The sequence below is a fragment of the Carettochelys insculpta genome, chromosome 2, assembly GCF_033958435.1.
Source record: "Carettochelys insculpta isolate YL-2023 chromosome 2, ASM3395843v1, whole genome shotgun sequence".
Taxonomy (NCBI): Eukaryota; Metazoa; Chordata; order Testudines; family Carettochelyidae; genus Carettochelys; species Carettochelys insculpta.
The window spans coordinates 217,202,098-217,223,917 of NC_134138.1; the positions used below are offsets into that span (position 1 = coordinate 217,202,098).

The window sequence follows — 21,820 nt, forward strand, 5'->3', positions numbered from 1 at the left end:
TTGCAGGTTTTATGGTGCATTCTTGTTCATCAAAATGTCCGTTAGAAGATTCCATCATGTATTAAGGTTATAGGCCATATTTTAATCAGCCTTACAACTAGTGCAAGCCCAGAGAGTCAGGTTTGCACACAAATCAGCTAGCTGACTATCAACTCATTCAGTGTATGCAAACAACTGTTGAAATAAACCTACAGATGCTGTTTTAAAGGTTCGTGTTGAAAAATATGGCCCTAAAACATCATTGCACCATACCCAACCAACATGTCCTTCTGAAATTTTTTCATAACACAGCAGATAGGCCTGGTAATTAATGGAATGCTCCTTGTTTAGCTCCAATACAGATGAACATTTTTAACACCTGGGCCAGACTCTGAAAGAAATACCCAGGGATTTCAGCAGGATTTGCAGTGCTAAGTGTCTCTCCCTGACTGTCCGATGCCCACTGAAGTTCATAGAAAGACAAGCCATTGATTTCAATGGCTCCTATGTTTGTACGTTTGTTAGTCTCAAAATAAGCACTAAAACCATCCTCAAAATATAAGGTAATCAGAAAAATGCACACACTGAAATCTTGTAGCTACCTCCTTAACGGAAAGTTGATAAGAGAAACAGGGACAAAGGCTTTTGTTAAAATGTAGCAATGAAACAGGGTTATTAGGAGTGCTGATTGGTGGGGTGTTCAAAGTTAGCTAATTAAAAAGCTCTTTCACAGCCCAGAAAATATTTGTAAAGGCAATGTGTTTGCAGCAGGAAGCAGTGTTTATTAAATATGTTTGCAAAACAAATTCCCAACATTTTTCAAATACATATTTAAAACTGCATCCCTAATTAATATTAAGAAATAAAGCATTTGGAGTTGATGTCACAGCTAAAGGAATCTTTTTGTTTTCTAAACATATAAAAAGATGAGCATTTCCCTACTATAGTGATTCTGAGCTCTCTGCATAAACCTAATTTAAGAAAAAATGAAAATCCTCTCAGTCAAGAGGTTAATTTTATTTACTTTAGCCATGTTTGGTTTTTTAACATCAAATACATTGTGCCACGATGCATCCGCAGTGTCCAGTCTGCAGAACAGAGATTATGGTGATAAATATTCTGAGGTAAGATTTACTTGTTATGATGTTAGTTTGAGAATGGCACGTCTGAGCCTGTGCCTATTGAAATCAGTGGCAAAGTTCCCATTGATTTCAGTGGCACAGGATCTGGTCCTGTAACATTTCTAGCATAAAGAAGGCTCTTTAAGACAACTTTCATTAAATCTATCCTCTGGCTCACATGTTCTGCATAAACCAATTCATGATTTCATATTCTTGCTGTAAAACCTTAGGATGTGGGATGTTGTTTACTCTGAATTGATTTTTGCTTATGTAGTAAGACACTGTCATGCTTTTGATTATTGTAATATAAAAGATGCATTACTAATCCAAAATTGATAAATGAACAGTTGTGATGTTCAAATAATGAGAAACAGGAAGTAGTATAAATCTGATGTGGTAAATGGACTTAAATTTCAATCCTGAAATGTCACTATAAAAATATCATTGTGGGGTCTATGCTTTTATTGTGCCTCAGTCGCTGCCACATCAAATTTATCCAGTTTATATATAGAGTGTTTTGGGGTTTTTTTTCTGTCTGGCTGAGAAGCAGTCCCTGGAACCTGAGAGTCTGCATTCTTTTTGCCTTCTATGCTTTAGCCAGTTATCAAAGTTCTGCAAGCAAAAATATTATATTAATTATACCTATGCACAGGGCTTCTGGAGCTGCGGTGCTGAAGGTATGACAGCACTACTGGCTTGATGTAGTAATAACAACCAAATGGTTTCCACATTCAGCACCCACACTATAAAAATTGTTCCATCTCCCTGTGCAGCCCCCTTTGTCTTCATATTAGCCCCTGTTGTACACATCAGTGGGGTTGCAGAGGTGTAACAAGAGATAGAATATGCTACCACAATTAGAGGGGAACTGTTAACAACATCTGATCTAAGAGAGACTCCATCCCTCTCTCCAATAGCTGTGCTAATTCCTGCAGTGCTGAGAGAAGTGAACATTCCTAAAAACCTTTGGACTGGAGTGGACAATGTTAATGTTTGTTTTTTTAACTTAAATCTGTTACCTTCTTTGCACTGGTCTGCTTCTAAGATCAAGAAATTCAACAATAAACATCACAAAAATAAAATAGAACGTCACCTGTGCACAGAGAACACCATTGCATAAGAAATATTTATATGGCCACTTTTCAGAGAACTGCACTTTATTTCAAAAGACATTTAATATACTGGGCTCAATTCTCCAGTGGAGTCAACAATGGGGATTGAGTGCAGTAAAAGCGCTTCTCTACTGGTCAGCTCAAACATGATCTAAGCCACAAAGTAACTAAAGGTCCTTAATGCCCCTATGTCAATGGAAGATTATTGTAATGGAATAGAGCACGATTCTAACACACTAAAGTTATGTCTACACGTGACGCCTACAACGAAGTAGCTTATTTCGATGTAGTGACATCGAAATAGGCTATTTCAATGAATAACGTCTACACGTCCTCCAGGGCTGGCAACGTCGATGTACAACATCGACGTCGCGCAGCACATCAAAATAGGCACAACAAGGGAACGTCTACACGCCAAAGTAGCACACATCGAAATAAGGGTGCCAGGCACAGCTGCAGACAAGGTCACAGGGCGGACTAGCGCTTCCGGGGCAACAGCTAGCCGCTCCCTTAAAGGGCCCCTCCCAGACACACTCAGCCTGCACAGCACGCGGTCTGCAGAGCCATAGGCACGCACACCTCGAGCGACGCAGTCATGATGGACCCCCAACAGCAGCAGCCAGAGGTCCACCCAGCCGCCCCTGCAGGAACAGTGCTTGCCCTGCTCCATGCCATGCAGGAGGCAGCTGACCACCTCCTTGCCACAGAGGAGGAGATGTCCGCAGGGGAGGAGGACGCAACCCCCAACCCTGCAGCACCCCGACCCCCCCGCCGCCTCATATGCCGGCGGCTGTGAAGCTACCCCACCAGCACCGACTGGTGGGAGCGGCTGGTGCTTGGGGAGTGGGACAACGACCACTGGCTCAGGAACTTTCGCATGAGCCGGCAGACATTTATGGAGCTATGCCATTGGCCCACACCCGCACTCAGGCACCAGGACACCGCCATGCGGCATGCCCTCAGCGTGGAGAAACAGGTCGGCATCGCTGTCTGGAAGCTGGCCACTCCAGACAGCTACCGATCCGTGGGACAGCAGTTTGGCGTCGGCAAGGCCATCGTTGGGGCTGTCCTCATGGAGGTAAGACGACCCACGGGGGGGTGGGGGGAGGCAGCCCTGGCAGGGCAGGGGGGCCCTGGCAGGGGAGGGGAGGGGAGGGGAGGGGGGCCCTGGCAGGGCAGGGCAGGGGAGGGGAGGGGGGCCCTGGCAGGGGAGGGCCACACACACTCTGCTCACCCCTCATTGGTGCTTTCCCATGTGGTTCCCCTGCAGGTCGTCCGCGCCATCAACGCCATGCTCCTCCACAGGCTCGTGAGGCTTGGGGACCCAGATGCCACCATCGTGGGCTTTGCCACCCTGGGCTTCCCCAATTGCTTCGGGGCTCTGGATGGGACTCACATCCCCATCCGCGCCCCAGAGCACAGTGGAGGACGCTACATCAACCGGAAGGGCTACCACTCAGTGGTCCTCCAGGCCTTGGTGGACAGCTGGGGCCGTTTCCAGGACATTTATGTGGGCTGGCCTGGCAGCACCCACAACGCCCGGGTTTTCTGGAACTCGGGCCTGTGCCGCCGGCTGGAGGCAGGGACCTACATCCCCCAGCGGGAGATCCTTGTGGGGGACACCACCATGCCCCTCTGCGTCATCGCAGATGCGGCATACCCCCTCCGGCCCTGGCTCATGCACCCCAACACGGGCCATCTGTCTGCCAGCCAGGAGCGCTTCAACCAGCGCCTGAACCACACGCGCCAGGTGGTGGAGCGCTCATTTGGCCACCTCAAAGGGCGCTGGAGGTGTCTCCTGACCCGCCTGGATGCGGGCCCCACCAACATCCCCCAGATTGTGGGTGCGTGCACCACCCTACACAACCTGGTGGAGAGCAAGGGGGAGGCCTTCTTTCAGGGCTGGGCTGTGGAGGCCGGCAGGGCCGATGTGCAGCCACCCACTGCCCCCAGTCACCAGGTGGACCCCGAAGGGACCCGGGTCCGGGAGACCCTGCAGGCCCACTTCGATGAGGCTGCAGGGTGAACACTGCCAGGCCCCCCACTGCACCCCCCCATCCTCCACAACACTCCCTGCCCCTACGCCCACTCCACGGAGCACCCAACAGCACACCCCGCCCCACACTTTTCTTGAACAAATAAAAGCAGACACTTGTTTGTGAAATCAAACTTCTTTACTGCAACTCTTTTCTTACTAATAATAACTAAAGGAACTTCTAAGTAACTTAATATTATATATGTATGTATATATTAACAAAAAAAACCAGGGATAACAAGGAAGGGGAGAACTATTTACCTGGGGGGGGGAAGGATCAGACTGTGAAAACGGGAGTCACAAATAAATAAATACAAACTATATACAAGGCCGAACAACAAAACAGTGGGGGGAATATACACGGGGGGGGGGCCACGTCCTGGGCCTCACGCCCCTATAGTCCAGCACTGGGGGTGGGCGGCCGGGATCCCCGCCTCAGCCACAGCCCTGGCCGGGGCTGGCTGGGGGCCGGGCGGACCAGAAGATACGGCCGGCGAGTGTCAGCTGGCCCCCGGTCTCCCTCGGCAGAATGGCCCTCGGTGGCAGGGCGACGGCAGATGGTGCGGCGACAGGAGCAGCGGGTGGCGCAGCGGGTGGAGCAGCGGGTGGAGCACGCAGGGCGGGCGCAGCGGCGGACGGCGCGGCATGGGAGGCCAGGTAATCCGCTATGCGGTTGAATGTCTCCATGTAGGCCCCCCATGCCTCTTGGCGCCAGGCCAGCGCCCGCTCCTGCAGGTGTAGGCGGCCTTGCTCCACCCGCAGCCACTGCTCCACGACCTCCACCTGCCAGCGGTGGAGGGCCAGCAGCTGGGGGTCCGTCGCCGGTGGCTGCTGTTGCTGGGTCCGCTGTCTTGCCCGCCGTCAGGCCGGTTGGTCCTCCGCCAAGGGGCTGGCCTGGAGCGATGGCCCCGGAGGGGATTCTGGGACCACTGAAGCCTCGCCGGCGCTCTCTGGTCCTTCCGATGGTGCAGCTGCGGAACACAGGAGGGGGGGAAGAAGAGTGGAGACAGCCGTTAGTGTGGGCCCTGAGCCGTGGCCTTTGTCCCCCCACCCCTGTGCTGCAGGTTCCCCATCCCTGTCCCCAGAAGATGCTGCTGTGATGGGGATCAAGGGTCCCCCTGCACTGCACCCCGACCCCTGGCTGGAGTGACTCTCACTTCACTCAGCAGGTCTGACAGGAGAGGTTTCTTAGGCAACAGATGTCCAGTTTCTCCCAGAAGCAACAGTACAGCAGTCAGGGACAGTCCTTCCAACCCGTCCTGGGGAGACGACCCCGAGGGGTGCCCCTCTGGGGTGTAGCTTTCCCCCTCCTCAGGCAGGCAGCCTTCTAGCTCTCCCTTCCCCTAGCCTCTAACTGCAGCCCCCGATTCAAACCCAGCTCGGCTCCTCCCTCCTCTTTGTTCAGGGCAGAGGTGTAACCTGCCAGTTGTAGCCTCAGGATCATCCTTAGCCATTGGGAGCTATTCAGCTTGTTGCTCACATCTAGCCTGAGTCTCGCATTTGCACTCCCCCCACTCCATCACATGCTGCTGCTGCTGCTGCTGCTGCTGGGTGTCCCACCCCCTCCTCCCGGGGGACCCTAGGGGTTCTGCTCCCCACTGCCCTGGGGATGGGGTATGGCACTGTCATGCGGGGGGGGGCAGGGGCTGATGCACTCCTGTGAGGGACATGCCACTGCTGTCCTTGGGGCCATGGTCATCTGGGCATGTGGAGGGCCCTGGCCACATATCTATTACCCCTGCCCCTCAACCCCGGGGGTGTACACCAGGGGGGGTACATACCTGTAGGTCCACTCCCACAGTCAGGGGACACCCAGGGGGCGGACGCCCGGCTGCTACTCCTCAATGGCAGGAGGATCTGGAACCCGGTGTCGGTGGAGGAGGAGTCCCCCTCCTCCTCCTCCTCCTGCTCCGGTGCCCCGGGGGTGGGCTCCAGGGGGGGCCCCCGGGGTGCGGTGCTTGCCTCCGGGGCGGACTCCGGCTCCAGGGCCTGCTGGGGCTCCTCAGCCGAGGTGTCAAGTGTGGCTGGAGGGGAGGAAGTGTGCTGGGGGCCGAGGATGTCCCTGAGCTCCCTGTAAAAGGGGCAAGTGACGGGGGTGGCCCCAGATCAGCCAGCCGCATCCCGGGCCCGGGCGTAACCCTGCCGCAGCTCCTTCACTTTACTCTGGACATGGTCCGGAGTGCGGGCAGGGTGACCCCGGGTGGCCAGGCCCTCAGCCAGGCGAGCGAACGCATCCGCGTTCCGCCTCTTGCTCCCCATTACCTGGAGCACCTCCTCCTCGCTCCAGAGCCCCAGCAGGTCACAAAGCTCAGCCTCCGTCCAGGAGGGGCCCCGCTGCCGCTTCCCGGCCTGGCTCCTGCCCTGGCTACCCTGGCTCCCCTTCGGGGGGGTTCCCTGAGGGCGCTGGTGAGGCTGCTGGGCGGCCATGAGGTCCTTTGGGGGTCTGGGTGGCTGAAGAAGAGCGTGCAGGCGAGCCGCGTGTTATTGCTGCTGCCTGCACGCTCTATCAGCTTCCTGCACAGAAAGGGAGGGGGTGGGGACCTTTAAGGGGCCGCTCCACGCAGCCACCATTGAGCTGAGGGGCTGGAGAGAGCATCTCTCAACCCCTCAGCTGATGGCCGCCATGGAGGACCCCGCAATTTCGAAGTTGCGGGACGCGCAACAACTACACGTTCCCTACTTCGACGTTGAACGTCGAAGTAGGGCGCTATTCCCATCCCCTCGTGGGGTTAGCGGCTTCGACGTCTCGCCGCCTAACGTCGATGTTAACATCGAAATAGTGCCCAACACGTGTAGCCGTGACGGGCGCTATTTCGAAGTTAGTGCCGCTACTTCGAAGTAGCGTGCACGTGTAGACACAGCTTAAATATGCTAAGAGGGCTTCTGCTAGCTTTTCAGTAATGTTTAGTTTCTTTAGGCCAGGGAAATTCTCCAGTGGCTAGGTAGCATAGGCAGAAAGCTGGGGAGATGAGAACCAAGGGGAAAAGATCATGTAGTGGGACTGAGAGACCAGTAAGGAGTGAAACAACTGTGGAGGAAGAGGAGGAGAAGAGGACAAGAGTGGGGAGAGAGAAAGAAACAGAACAGATCAAAGGGGAAGATGAAATGAGGAAAAGGAGATAGTGGTGTTGACATTTAGGGTAAAATGGGTATCACTTGCAGATACCTGATATCACAAGCAGATAAAGATAGAGAAATGATTTCTTATTTTATTTTGTCTTATGAACTACGACAGAAGTTGCTCTGGTAGCTAGCAGGAGGAGTCATCTCCAAGATAGTCGGTCTACAAGAAACAGTTCACACTGAAAAATTTTGGGGGAATTTGCAGCCAAAAGCATTATGAAATTATATTTTCCTCCCCCATGACTGTGTCTACAGAAACCTGAACAATAATACCTTATGTGAGATGTATGCAGACAAGTTTTCAGTATGACAAGATGATTTTAGCATTATTTCTATTTTTAGTCCAGGGAAGAATTCTTAGAAGAAAAGCAGAGAAGTCTCAATATTGAAGAACTGAAAGATTGGGGATCAAAAAACATCATTAAAATGAGCACTTCTACAGTCAACAAGATGCCACATTCAGTTGCTAATTTACCACTGAGGTTTGGAAGAAACACTCAAGAAAAAAGAATCATTAAGCCAGTGGCTAATTTGCCTCTGAGATTTGGGAGAGCTTTTGAAGGCGGTATTTCTAGTTGTGCCCCTAACTTATTACCCAGGTTCAGCAGATCTCCTTTTCTTAAAAGTTCCATCCAATCACTTGCCAACTTGCCACAAAGATTTGGGAAATCACTACCTGCCCACCCCTCACAAGAGATTCAAGAATCTGAGCAAGATAATAACAGGTAAGTGTTTAAAACAGGGCTGTCAATTAATTGCTGTTAACTCATACAATTAACTCAAACAAATTAATCATGATTACAAATCATTATTCATCATTATTCATTTCAATTTAATTGCACTGTTAAACAATAGAATATCAGTTGTATTGTGATTGGCTGTACAAGAAGTAGGACTGAGTGGAGTTGTAGTTTCTAAAGTTTTATGTGGTTTCATTTTTTAATGTAATTTTTATATACTTACTTGTACATTTGTAAATTCAGCTTTCATGGTCAAGAGATTGCACTACAACACGTTTAATGGGGAAACTGATAAATACTATTTCTTTTGGTTTTTACAATGCCACTATTTGAAATCAAAAATAAATATAAAGTGAGAACTGTCCACTTTGTATTCTGTGGATTCTGTACTCAGTTGTAACTGAAATCAATATATTTGAAAATGTAGATAACATCCAAAATATTTAAATGGAATTTTATTATTGTTTGGCAGTGCAATTAATCATGATTGTTTTTAATTGCTCGACAGCCCTAGTTTTAAAGTACGGTGAATGACCTCTGAATTCTGCCAGCCTTAATCAAGCTATCTCCACTGGGTGTTTGATCAGAGTTTGATTACCCTAAGTAAGGACAGCAGAATCAGGCCCAGCATTCATAAAATTAAAAGCATTACTAATACAGTCAGGAATTTTTCAACATGTTTGCTGGAAAATGCCAATTCATCAAAACTAAAACATCTCAGGAAAGTTTTGGTTTTGATAAACTTCTCCTTTTAAAATGTTTTGAAATCATTGAAGCTTGCCATGTTAATATTTTCAGAACAAAAATCCCCATTGTTTTCAGTTGGAAATGAGGTTTTGGTGTGATATTTAAGCTAATTATCAAATTGTTTTTAAAGATCAAAACCAATGTTTTTAAATGTCAAAATGAAACATTTCAACTGACTTCACCCAAACATAGAAAAGAAATTGATTTGGTAACTTGTGAAAACATTCTGAGATCTCAGTTTTCCATCTGGATTCAAGACAGGAAATACTATTTTTAAAAATTCTTTTTTCCTTGTGGTAGTAAAACCATTTCCTGCCCAACTTTTTCTATTATCTGTAACAACTATTTTTACTGTGCATTTGATTTTTACACACAATAATAACTTCTGAAAAGTATCTGTAATCCAAACTATTTCTTAATTTGCGGACCTGATTCTGCTTTGGTTGTCTTGCTCTGAAACCACGTTTTTGCCTGGATTAAGCTGAAGAACAGTCCAGCTCAGAACGGTTCACTGAAAAATGAGACAGACGGTATTATCTGCACCTGCCATTTTTCATTCCTCCATGATTATCTGACCAAATTATAGCAGATTTTGTTTGTTTTTCTTTTATCTTTTAGAAATCTGTATTCAAACAACTATATTAAAAAGGAATCAAATGATGATGACTCAAACCAGAAGAGCTGGGATCTATATTTAAACCAAAAAATGATGTAAAGGAAACAGAAATCCAGGTTTACCTTCATAATAACATTAATACCGTTGTACTGTGTTTGATGCTGTCCAAACACTTGTGTGTATTTTGCAATGATAATAGTAGTGATTGTTGTACTAGTTCACTTCAATGGCAGGATATCATAAATTTTAATGACTGCTGCTTGGCTGATGTCCTGTCACAAATTTTTGAAGAACAGTTGTATAACTTGAAACATTTTAAGAAAATAAAAAGAAGCATACTACAATTAGCAGGGGCTTGTGCATGAATAGCAAACTGAAACAAGGCCGAAAGAAAAAAAAAAACACTGCCATCTTATGTCTTGCTTATACTTTAATCTGACATTTCAGTTTGAGCCATTTTCAAACAACATCGGGTGAAGTATTCTAATTATATGAGCAGGAAAAAGAACAGCTCTCATATGTGTCCTCTGATGATTTCACAGTTAGGGCCAGATCCTGACTTGCAGGCAGACCCTTTGCACCACCCCAAATTCAATGGGTCTACTTCCAGAGTACGGTTTTACTCAGCTTAACCGTGGCAGAACCTGACCCTAAACAAAGAGAGCAAAGTGGGGAGTATTTAAGTATTACATAGAAATTCATCCATATTAAATAAACACTGTGAAAGTCAGTGTGCAGTTATTTTTGTCAGCAGTAAAACATTGTAGGCTGAGATTTTCAAAAGCAGGAGCCTACAGTCAGGCAGGCTCCTATGGTCATTTTGGACACCTGATTCTACACTGTGCTGAGCATTCCAACTTACCACTGAAATCAATGAGGATCTGCCTGGGCTCTGTGTAGCAAGTCCTTGTATGATGAAGGGAAATCAATGTTGATCTTTGCAGTGTTTATAAGAATGAAATATGCCTGCAAGTGTCTGGTAGAGCAAAGCTTGCTCAAGACAAGATTTAAGAGTAATCATAGAAATCAGTTCTGCCATGGTCATAGTTAGGGACGTTGGTTTGCAAAGTGTACACATACGGAGAAATCCTAGCCCCTCTGAAGTCACAGTTATGCCATTCCCTTCAATAGGGCCCGAATTTCACCCTTTCCATGATCAGGAAAAACAAAAGATATGTTACTGATTTTTAAGCAAATCAAAATCAGAAATGAAATTCCCAGTGTGGTGAGTTGTGTACAAACCCTTCAACACTTCTAGTCCATCAGAAGAACAAAAAGCAAACTCCATTTGCAGGAATCCCTAAACAGCAATAGCAACCGTCTGCTGCAGGGACATACCATCCGGCAGCAAAGTTAGGCCAGACACACATTGACATTAATGATGACTGCAATGGCAGAAAAGCAGTAGTCGAAAGCTGTCCCTGCTACAAATGCAAATAGGATGCATTCTTACTACAGGCTCTGCAGCGTGCATCCAAGAGAGGTGGGGTGCTGATTTATTTTCCCCCAGCAAATAAGAAAGGATGTGCAAATTATTTGATGCCATGCAAAATTTCGATTTGGTCTGAGAGTGTGAGCCAGGAAAACAACCACTGGTAAGTGTAAAGGGACAAAAATAGCTACATAGCTACACCTATTACTCACCCAATTATTTATTAGCCACGTACTGATATTATGCATGAATTGGGAAAAGCAAGAAAGGGATGAATGTAAATCAAGTAGCAGACCATCCAAACTCACAGGGATTAATTATAGCAGTGTTCTGGAGCTCCTGTGCTTTCCTGATGTACAAACACTATTCATGCTTATCATTAAACTCACCAGGCAAAACCAACATGCTCATTTTAAAATCCTACCTGAGCTAATAAAGTGGACAGGTGACAATTTACTGCCAAATTCAAAGGTCTGGGGCCTCAACATGTTGTCTTCCATGTATTGTTTGAAGAGATTTAGTAGAGACAACAGTTGCAAACAGAAGCCACAGACTCCCAAGCAGCTTTCACCGGGACAAGAAATCAGTCTCTCCTGTTTTGCAAAAGGCAGAGGGCCAGACTCTGACCTGGTCTGTGGAGTCCCAATGATTTAAACCTGCTGAGACTCTGGCATAGAACAGCCTAGATTTTTTTTAAGTGTGGCACAGTCTAACCATTAGGTTTCACAGAAATCACCTTTTGTTAAATATGAGATCAACAGGAATTTTAAAATTCCTGCCCAAACGATTTAATTAAGTAAATAAGCATTCTGCCGCCCTGTTGTCACTGCAACCCAGATAAGGTTACATTGTGCTAGTGCACAAGAACTGTAAACTAAAATTGACTAGAAAATGAGGCTAAGCAAAAATAAAACTGCATAGGTTATTCTATTTGTTCAACCGGAGAAAAATAAGAGAGAGACAGCATTGCTCTGCTCTATAACTGAAGTCATATTTTGAAAATACATGAAAAATGTACATGCTGTTTGCAATTATAGTATTTTTCAAAAATGAAGGAAAATAAAGGCTGGAGAGAGGGTATATAGGTGAGAAGAGGCAGTGGGTGGATGGCTTAGGACAGAGGGTTGGTGGGGGCTCACAGCAGGGGTGGGGTACAGAAGTCAAGGCAGGTGGGGGTGTAGAAGTTAGGCCAGGGTCTCAGGGCAGGGGGCTGGGAGGCGTAGTGGGGTACTGGGTCCCCCACTGATGGTATGGGTGATGTTGCTACAGTGGCAGCTCATGCTAGGTGCCCGAGGCTGCGCTCCCCATCCAGCAAGTCCTACTGGGAGGGAGGAATCTGGGGCTCCGTGCTAATCAGGTGGGGGCTGGGGTTCTGCGAGCTGGCCCTGACCTCCAGCTGCCCCCCTGGCTTGCAGTCTGTGGGAGGGCACATCACTGCAGGGCAGCCCCCAAGCATGCAACTTCTCTAGGGGGGCTTTGCTTGGGGTAGTAGCCCCTTTTGGAGGCAAGGCAGTGCTCCATGGGCTGATCCGGGCCTCCAGCTGCCCCCACCTCAGCCCAGCAATGGTCTAGGGGGTACATTGGAGGCTACCCCCAGCATCCAGTGGCCCCCTCCATCCTTCAGCCTATTTGGTAAAACACTCCAGGGACTGGCCAGGTTCAAGGGACTGCTACCCACCTCCCAATGATCTCTGCGGCCTACAGGCTGTATGGTGGGAGATGTGGAGGAACGGGCTCTGGGGGCAGCCTTCTCTTCTGCAGACCTCCTCCCATGGTCTGTAGGCCACTGAAGTGGGGGCAAGGTGCTGGAGGCTGCCCCCAGCTGTGTTTGGCCCCCATTGGCCTGCAGACTGTGGGAGGCTAAGGATCTAGGAATTGCCTCCAGCCTCAGTGGATTTCCACCTGCCCCACAACCTGCAGGTTGTCTGGGGGGGATCCAGGCTCCCAGGGTCACCCTGCCCTCCATCAGCCCTGCTGTGGCCTGCAACCAGGCTCCAGGAGCTTCCCACCTTTAGGTACCCCTATAGCCTACAAGCTATCTGGAGGGGACCGAGGCTACATGGGGCTGTGCCCCTCCAGCAGCTCTCTACAGACTGCAGGCTGTCTGAGGGGTCCAGGATCTGGGGGCTTCCCCCACAAATAGCCAGCCGGTCGTCTGGGTTGGGAGAACTAGGCTCCAGGGAGCTACCGCTTCTCCTGCTGCCCTCCTCCAGCTCACCCCCACAGTCTGCTGGCTGTCTGGTGGAGGGCAGGCAGCAGAAGGCTAACTACTTGTGGCCTGCAGCTTGTGTGAGGAGGGCCAGACTCTGGAGGATGCCCCCACTCCAGCTGTCCCTCCTTCCAGCAGTCCCCGCATGGCCTGCAGGCTGTCTGGGTGTGGCAAGTTTCTGGGGGCTGCTGCCACTCCAGCAGCCAGCTCTGTGGACTGTAGACTCCCCACAGGCAGGGGGGGACTCTGGCTTTGGGACTGGGAGCTACTTACCAGGTCTTTGCGGCAGTCAATGTGGCAGAGCCCCACCCTGCTAGCCTCTCTCTTGGTGCCGCAGCTGCGCCAGTGGCCATTCTAAATATTGCATCCCTCCCATCTGTGCCTTTCCCTTTTTGCCTCCCTCCTTTTTCTGCCCCCTCCCTTTCCATGTTCTCAGAAATCCTGGAGTTTCAGGCATTTCCCACTCTCCAGGCACAACCAGCCCCTGACCTTGGTTTAAATTAGGGTATGAGGAAGCTGCCTACCAAATTTTGTGGTCTTAGCTCTTATGGTTTAAGAAGAGCTCTTAAACAAACGTAGCACTGACAGATAAACAGAGTCTAAAACACATATGTAGATAGAGAAGTATGGGGTTAAATTGATTTCTGTTCTCCGTCAATCCCAAAAGCAACCAGAATGATTAGTGCCTATGTACGTCAAGAAAAACATGCATATTCATCTTCTTAGGTTTAAAAAATAGGAGCAAGTTAAATGTCCCCCTTTGCCAATCTGATATAGTTCTGCCTCTACAGCAGAAGACTGAGTAATAGAATGAACAATAGGGCTGTAATGTAGGAGGGTGAAGTAATCTTATTACTCTCCATTTCAGAAATTCACTGACTTATCAAGGAGTTGTGCCACTGTGGTGGCATTTAGAACAGTGTGTACTCAGCCTGTCTTTGAAGCTTCTACACTTAGAGCATTTATCCTCGCTTTGGAGCTTCCAAGCTTGGGCTGATAACAGGTGAAGTGCTCAGTCAGTGAGCCAGTGTATCACTTATCAAGTGCCATTCACCTCTTCTCTACAAGGCCTCCATCCACACTCCTTTCTGCAACAGACTGAAAAGAAACAAGTGTAATGCATCTGCTTATGCTCTGGTTAAAAAACAAAATCAAATAAAAATACTCATCTCATAGAACGGGAAGGGACTTCAGGTGGTCCAGTCCCCCACCTTTTAACAGGACCGAGCACCATCCGAGACAATTTTTTAAATCTATTTGTCTCAGATGCCTAAATGGCCTCCTCAAGGATTGAGGTCACAACGCTAGGGTTAGCGGGCTAATGCTCAAGCCACTGAGCTCTCCCTCCCCGAGTTAGCCTATAAGGTACCATAGGACTTCTTGTTGTTTTTGTGGATACAGGCTAACACAGCTACCCCTCTGATAAGGGTAATTCAGTAGGGTGAAAAAGCCTGTTTCTGAACTTCCTTCTTGAGCTCCATCTCAGAGCTACCAATTTTCAGCCAAAACATTGAGGCCCCCATGTCCAATATGCTCCCACATGTGGCAAGTGGGGCAGCAGACTGTGGTGAAATGCAGCTCAGGAGAGCCGCACATGTGGGCACCCCTCCAGCTGCACTGTGCATGTGTCCCACCACGTGGTGAGACAAGACTGTGGCAGAGGTGGATCCTCTGGCCCTGGCAGGCTCCAGCCACAAGGCTGCTAGCATGGTGTGGTTTCAGCCCAAGGCAGCTTGCACAGCTCCAGTGAGTAATCTTACTGCGGGAGAGGTATCTGGCAGGGGGTTCTGCGGTGATTGGTTCAATTTCTTTTGGACTCCACTGCTCTAAGGTAATCCCAGGTCCCTGTAGTGCTGGGAAGAGAGAGTGAAGAAGAATCCTAGGAAAATCTATCATTCTCTCCACCATAATCTGTCTATTTAACAATTCCTCCTCTTTTGCCCTCCACAAACCCATTCTCCCAAATAATTACTAAAATGCTCAATAGTACTAGAAACAGAAGCAAAATCTTGCACTCTGTGTATCACATCCTTATGCTTCATCGACCTGCAATGCAACCAATGGAGGATCATGTTTAATCTGCATGCTTTTACCCTGAAACATCTTATTTTATTTTTTTCCAAGTTCACAGAAAGGGAGAGCTGCAGTGCAGTAAAGGAACAGGTTTTTTGGAATCACCTCTTTCCAGAGAGATGCCCAGAGCAGGGGCACAGTCACCCAGGAAAAAAAAAAGATGTAAATACCACTAGTAGAAGGAGGGCAAATCATTTACAGTGCAACCATGAGTGATTGAATCATAAAAGGGGCTAAATCAGTGGTCTCACCCCAACATGGAACTGAAATCATACAGTTCTGGATCAAATCCACAGCATTCTGCTGCAGAAATGGGGGAATCCCTTGAAACCCTCTTCTGGGATTGACCTTTAATTAAGTAAGTTCCTCCATTACCATCCTGATTTAACCTTAATGAGATGCAGATGTATATGCCACACCTTTATCCTGGGGTAGAATGGGCAATTTGGGTTTTAAAAATCAGAAATTCTTCAGTATTAGACTGATAGATTAACTATTAGTCACCTGCAACAATTTAGAAACATGGGTCCAAATTTACTCCGAGAATTGTACTCATGCCCCAGATGGCTGAATTGGTCCAATGGTGAGATTTATTTCAGCAAATTAATGAGCAAATGCAGAGAGAGAAGTTTTTAAACTATCTCACGTGTGAAATACCTCTTCTTTAGTTGCTAAAAACAAATGTCACCTTCATCTGATGGCTAGAAAGGTTCCTCAAAGTGGATAGAGTAAACTACACTGTATTACTGCTTAGTAACAGAGAGGAAGCCATCAAGTAGCACTTTTAAGACTAGCAAAATAATTTATTAGGTGAGCTTTCGTGGGACAGACCCACTTCTTCAGACCATAGCCAGACCACAACAGACTACTGATATGTGGATATTGTGGGTATTCCCTTTCAAAACGGGAAATGAGACTATTTTTCCCAAACCATAATCTACGAAAAATAGGCTCAGGGAATAAAAAATAAGATAAATGTATGTGATTTGTGTTGACTTAGACTGTAACCCTAGCTGTGTTCTTAAGCGTATACACACTTGCTATTCAGGATGTAATCAAATGCCAAGTGCTGGAATTTTGCTAGGAAATAAGCGACCTCCAGAAGTTCAAGAAGGAACCCTGACATTTCCCTGTTGGGCATGTCAAATGAAACTAGGCACTGATTGCAAATGTCAGTAGAGATGTTTGATTTTGATGCACATTCAGAAATGATTTAAAGCTAAAGGGAAATACACAAAAGTTAAATTTTGTTTCAGTGTGGGGGAAATGGCAATAGTTGTCAATGTGTATTTCCTGGGTTCTCTCAGTTGACCACTGCCATCCACTTCTGTACAATTTTGCTTTCTTCTTCTTTCCCAAAGAATATAGTCGATGGGTCTGGTCTGCTGCGGGGATGGGCTGCTGCAGCCAGAGTTGATATTCGTTGATCTTTCAATTGTTCAGAACCTCTAAAAGTAACACCATTTGCAAGTCTTGTCTGGAAGGCTGATTCACCTTATGCATAAACCTGTATATTTAAAATTTAAATATATTAAAATTTTTAATATAAATAGATAGCATTGGACTGAGTCTGTGTGTATGCATGGGTAGAGCTAAAGTAACTCCACTCTGGAATCAGTGAAGTGGCCTTTGTGTAAAAGTGAGACAAGAATCAGGCCCTGATAGTCCAAACACTAACACTGGACATCTTTTCTGAAGAAAAGGGGTTTACATTAAGCTATAGAATAATTAAAAAAGATAGTGTAAAAATGGCTCCTATCCTTTGTGCAAATTACCCAACAAGTGGGCATAGACAGTTGAGCAAAAATTATGGTATTGACCACAAAAATGGTCTTAAGCCCTTTATTCTTACACTTCTTCACACTTTCAGACCTCTCTCGTCCAGCAGCCTCGGGACCTGACAAGTGCCGGACAAGAGAATTTGTTGAACTCTGGGAGGTCAGTATTGTAAGCAGCATTACCAACACTTCCACTGCTTACTGGGCTCTTAGAAGATATTTAGGGGTAAATTACAGCTAAATAACAGCACAGAATGCTGAGAGCCAGGACCAATGGCTGTAAACAAACTTTCAGACTACAGGAAACAGCCACACCCATACTATATGGTCATCCAGCTAACTGAAATCATGCCACGTTACAAATGTTGTGGTATGAGAGAGTTCCAGATTAGAGAGGTTCAGTGGTTTGAGCAGGGCCCTTGTACACCTAGAGTTGCGAGCTCAATCCTTGAGGAGGCCATTTAGACATCTGGGGCAAATAAGTTTTAAAAATATCTGTCAAGGACGGTGCTTGGTCTTCTCAAGAGTGCAGGGGATTGGACTCCATGGCCCTTCCAGTTCTATGACTTATACATGTATAACTTGTAGCAAGGTTAAGAAAATGGTGCAGAACTATTTAATCATTTCCCCTTTTCATGACATAAAATAACAGAAGCTTGTAACAAAATCCAATAATTCTGAAGCAGAGCAGGTTATAAACACAGTTCTTTAGGTCTACTCCACAAAGTAAAATAAAGGGCTTTATAATTATAAATACTAATCCATACATTTGCAGTTATGAGCTCAGCCTATCTGCAAGACTAGCCTACTGCCACAAGAGGGCAGAGGTAGCACTGTTTTTAAACAGAAGGCTTTCGAAGCTTTCATTTACTATTTCAGACAATATGAAGTGTTTTAAAGTATTTTCACCTGGTGCTGTAGATTGGGATAGGAGACTTCTGAAGGAGGCCCTCGACTTAAGAAAATGCAACCGCACATACAATTATTTTTACACTGGCTGTCTTAAGACTGGCATAAATGAAGTCCAGTTATATTAATCTTTGTGTGCTTACACGTTACAATCATTTCCCAAAACCTGTAACTAAAAAAATATAGGCTTCAAAACCACAGTGTTTGGCTGCATACCTGAATGGATTAGTCAGCAATACTGTTTATCTTCTATCTTTTGCTTCTGGAATAAGTATGTTGGGCCACGTCTACACGAGAAGCCTCTGTTGACAAAAATCACTGTTGGAAGGGATTTCCTGGCAAAACTTCTGTCAACAGATTACATCTACACACAAAAGCAGATGGAAAGAGCAATCCGCTCTGTTGACGGAGAGCAGCCAGATTGCCCAGACTGCTCTTAACAGAACCGCCAACTGGAAGCTCTGCAAACAGGGCTGCTTGGTGAACCAAAATCCCTGTCTGTCGACAAAAGGGCTCCAGCGCATCTACATGGCTGTTTTGTCAACAGAACACTGTCGTAAAAGGCATTCTACCTGAAAGGGAGAGCTATAACACCGCCAGCAGATGTGCCACAATTTGTCAACAAAGTGCATTTGCCATGTAGACATTCCGTGCTTTTTTTCCAGCAAAAGCCCGGTTTTGCTGGGAACAGCCAATTGTGTAGACATGGCCATAAAATACATCACCTTTGGATAATAATACCACTTTTCTCTTTTGAAAAAGCAGTCTGCTGCAGCTGCCTTTTGAAAACTGAAGTCTGTATAAATCTCTCCACATAAAGAAAAGAAGAAGTCGGCACCATGGCAGGATAATGATCCTTCAATAATTCCATCTAAATCCTAACTTCTGTTTCTTTTATCAGACATGGGGATACATTTGATTTTGAAATGTAGTGAGTTTTCTCTTGATTTAACAAACTTTTACTTCCTGTAGCTTATTCTCCTCTAAGCAACAGAAACATTATTTTGTCTGATGAGAAATGAGCATTCCATTGATTAAATACATTATACCACATTAAATGCATTCCGTTCCAAACAGAGTGGGTCGCTATTTAAATTCTGCCACCTCATCTTTTTTTAAAATCATTGATCTTTTTCTGCATTAGGTAATGGTGAGATTGAAATGACTGTGACCTAAGAAGAAACATCTTCCAGGGTGCCTGATTTATTGCTACCCAGAGATAGATGACTATTCTACTTGCCATTCAGATCTGCTTTTAAGTCCATGTTGGAGAAGTGGGTCTGTCCCACAAACGCTCATCACCTAATAAATTATTTTGTTAGGCTTTAAAGTGCGACATGACTGCTTTTTTGTTTTAAGTTCATGTTCTGTTTTACGAGGACGTGTCTACACTGCATTGTAAACTTCCATGTCTGAGCAGGCATTAGCAAGTAACATTAAAATATAGTTCACCTGTCCAGCCTGGTGAAAAGTAATACAGTGCTCTGAAAGTGTACTGAACTAGCTGCTGGTTCTTCTGAATGATAGAATAAGAGAGTATCTGGTATGCCTTAAGAGAAGCTGCTTATTTATTATCTCTTGCCAAAGTGTACAGAAGTAGAACCTCCTACTCCTACCCTGTCTGCTGAAATACAAAAGAACAGTTTTCTTCTTAAACTTATCGGAGTATTTTGGCTCCAGTTCAACTCCAGGAAGACACACTGAAGAAAGAAAGCAAAGCACATCAAAAGACCAAAGGAGCTCTTCCAATCATCGAAAATTGCCATATTGGATCAGACAAAGGACCCATCTAGTCCAGTTTCCTGTCTCTGAGAGTGACTAGGACATGGGCCTTCAGAGGATGACATAAGAATCCAGCTGGAAAAGACTCTGCTCCTTTCCTGTCCTGGGCTTGAAGGAATGGTGCTTGTCAGAAACCTTGCTGTCTTGGGGCTTGCCTACATTACGAAGTGCTGTGTACATGATCCCATTTGTGAAGCTGCTTGATTCTTCATTCATGTACAAACATGATAGGATTTTATAATGAATGTGATTTTGTTTTATTGCTTACTGACTGCTAATCTCAGCACCATGTCTGCTAACTTGATGCTTCCGGCTTGTTCATACCTAGTAACCTGTACTGTCTCAGCAGAAGTGAAACACATCATCAGCTATCTCTTCCTATACATCTCCAGATCCTGAGGCTACCAGTAAGCTCCTACAGAAAACTGCTGCAGCATATGCCTCTTCAAACTACAGGGGCTAGTATTGGATGTGATGCTGCCTACATCACAAGCTGTAATATAGTGCATACCCAAAAGCTGCAGCCATCCGTCATTGTGATGTCAGAGCCTACCTTGAATGTAGGCCAGAATATGCTCACAGGATACTGCACTGAGTCAGAAGGTAGGTCTGAGTTTACAGCTTTGCCCCCATTCCATTTCCCATTACCTATTCATTCTGCAGTCTGCTAGACACTGAGATGGGAAGAAGTGGGACTGACTTCTGCAAACTGGTCCTTTGGACTGAGAGCTCCCTGGAGAACGGGTTATCACCCTGTTTGCAACACCTTGGCTACGTCTACACGTGCAGCCAACATCGAAATAGCTTATTTCGATGTTGCGACATCGAAATAGTCTATTTCGATGAATAACGTCTACACGTCCTCCAGGGCCGGCAACGTCGATGTTCAACTTCGACGTTGCTCAGCCCAACATCGAAATAGGCGCAGCGAGGGAACGTCTACACGTCAAAGTAGCACACATCGAAATAGGGATGCCAGGCACAGCTGCAGACAGGGTCACAGGGCGGACTCAACAGCAAGCCGCTCCCTTAAAGGGCCCCTCCCAGACACACTTGCACTAAACAACACAAGATACACAGAGCTGACAACTGGTTGCAGACCCTGTGCCTGCAGCATAGATCCCCAGCTGCCGCAGAAGCAGCCAGAAGCCCTGGGCTAAGGGCTGCTGCCCACGGTGACCATAGAGCCCCGCAGGGGCTGGAGAGAGAGCATCTCTCAACCCCCCAGCTGATGGCCGCCATGGAGGACCCAGCAATTTCGACGTTGCGGGACGCGGATCGTCTACACGGTCCCTACTTCGACATTGAACGTCGAAGTAGGGCGCTATTCCTATCTCCTCATGAGGTTAGCGACTTCGACGTCTCGCCGCCTAACGTCGAAGTTAACTTCGAAATAGCACCCGACGCGTGTAGACGCGATGGGCGCTATTTCGAAGTTGGTGCCGCTACTTCGAAGTAGCGTGCACGTGTAGACGCAGCTCTTCTGTGTTTTAAGTTCACACAGCTCATTGTATTTATTCAAAGGACACCACAATTTAGCATTCTTCAGAAAACCCAGCATAATTTCTGTCCCTCTATGCAGTCCGTAACAATCCCTTAAGCCTGAAACCAATTGTTATGTTTTTAAAACCCATTCTCTCTCTCCCCTCTCGGAGGAGGATCCTACTGTACTATAGTAATGTTGGTAAATAAACAGCAAGTGGTTGAAGTTGGGCAAATTTCTATTATTTTTTTTAAATCAAGAGTAAAACAGACATGTTTATTTGGTGGGCAGGACTCAAGGTAAGACTGTAAGTTTTGCTGGTAGTGAGTCTCTTCTCTCACACTTGTGTCAAGAATCACATCAAGTAAGTTATTTAGAATCAGATTGGTGTGTGTGATCAGGATTAGGCCCACTGTATATAGGAAGAACAAACAAAATATGGCAAGTGAACAGTTAAACCAGCCCATCTTTACCCCAAACAAATCAATTTCCTTAAACAACCATTAGTCTCACATACTATTTTTCTCAGCGGAGAATCTTATCTAAAGGGGCCTTCCTACCTTGTGTTTGTCTTCTTTATTTGCAATAAAAATTCTTTGAGACAAGGACTGTCTCTTAAGCTATGTCCACACGACAGCACTATGTTGGGATACCTCAGTATCCCAAAATAGCTACTCCATG

General features: G+C 46.4%; 1 protein-coding gene across 1 annotated transcript; it reads left to right on the plus strand.

Moving 5' to 3' along the window:
- The first annotated feature begins 965 nt into the window (after positions 1-965).
- Positions 966-9,572, plus strand: NPVF (neuropeptide VF precursor). The gene is made up of 3 exons (XM_074986162.1): positions 966-1,103; positions 7,713-8,095; positions 9,476-9,572. Exons 1-3 carry the CDS (start codon positions 966-968, stop codon positions 9,570-9,572), a joined length of 618 nt encoding a protein of 205 aa, XP_074842263.1.
- The last annotated feature ends 12,248 nt before the right edge of the window (positions 9,573-21,820 follow it).

Coding starts and splice junctions, on each gene's coding strand:
- NPVF (XM_074986162.1), top strand. CDS start 966: ATGAAAATCCTCTCAGTCAAGAGGTTAATTTTATTTACTTTAGCCATG. Junction 1,104..7,712: donor ATGGTGATAAATATTCTGAG/GTAAGATTTACT, acceptor TTCTATTTTTAG/TCCAGGGAAGAATTCTTAGA. Junction 8,096..9,475: donor TCTGAGCAAGATAATAACAG/GTAAGTGTTTAA, acceptor TTTATCTTTTAG/AAATCTGTATTCAAACAACT.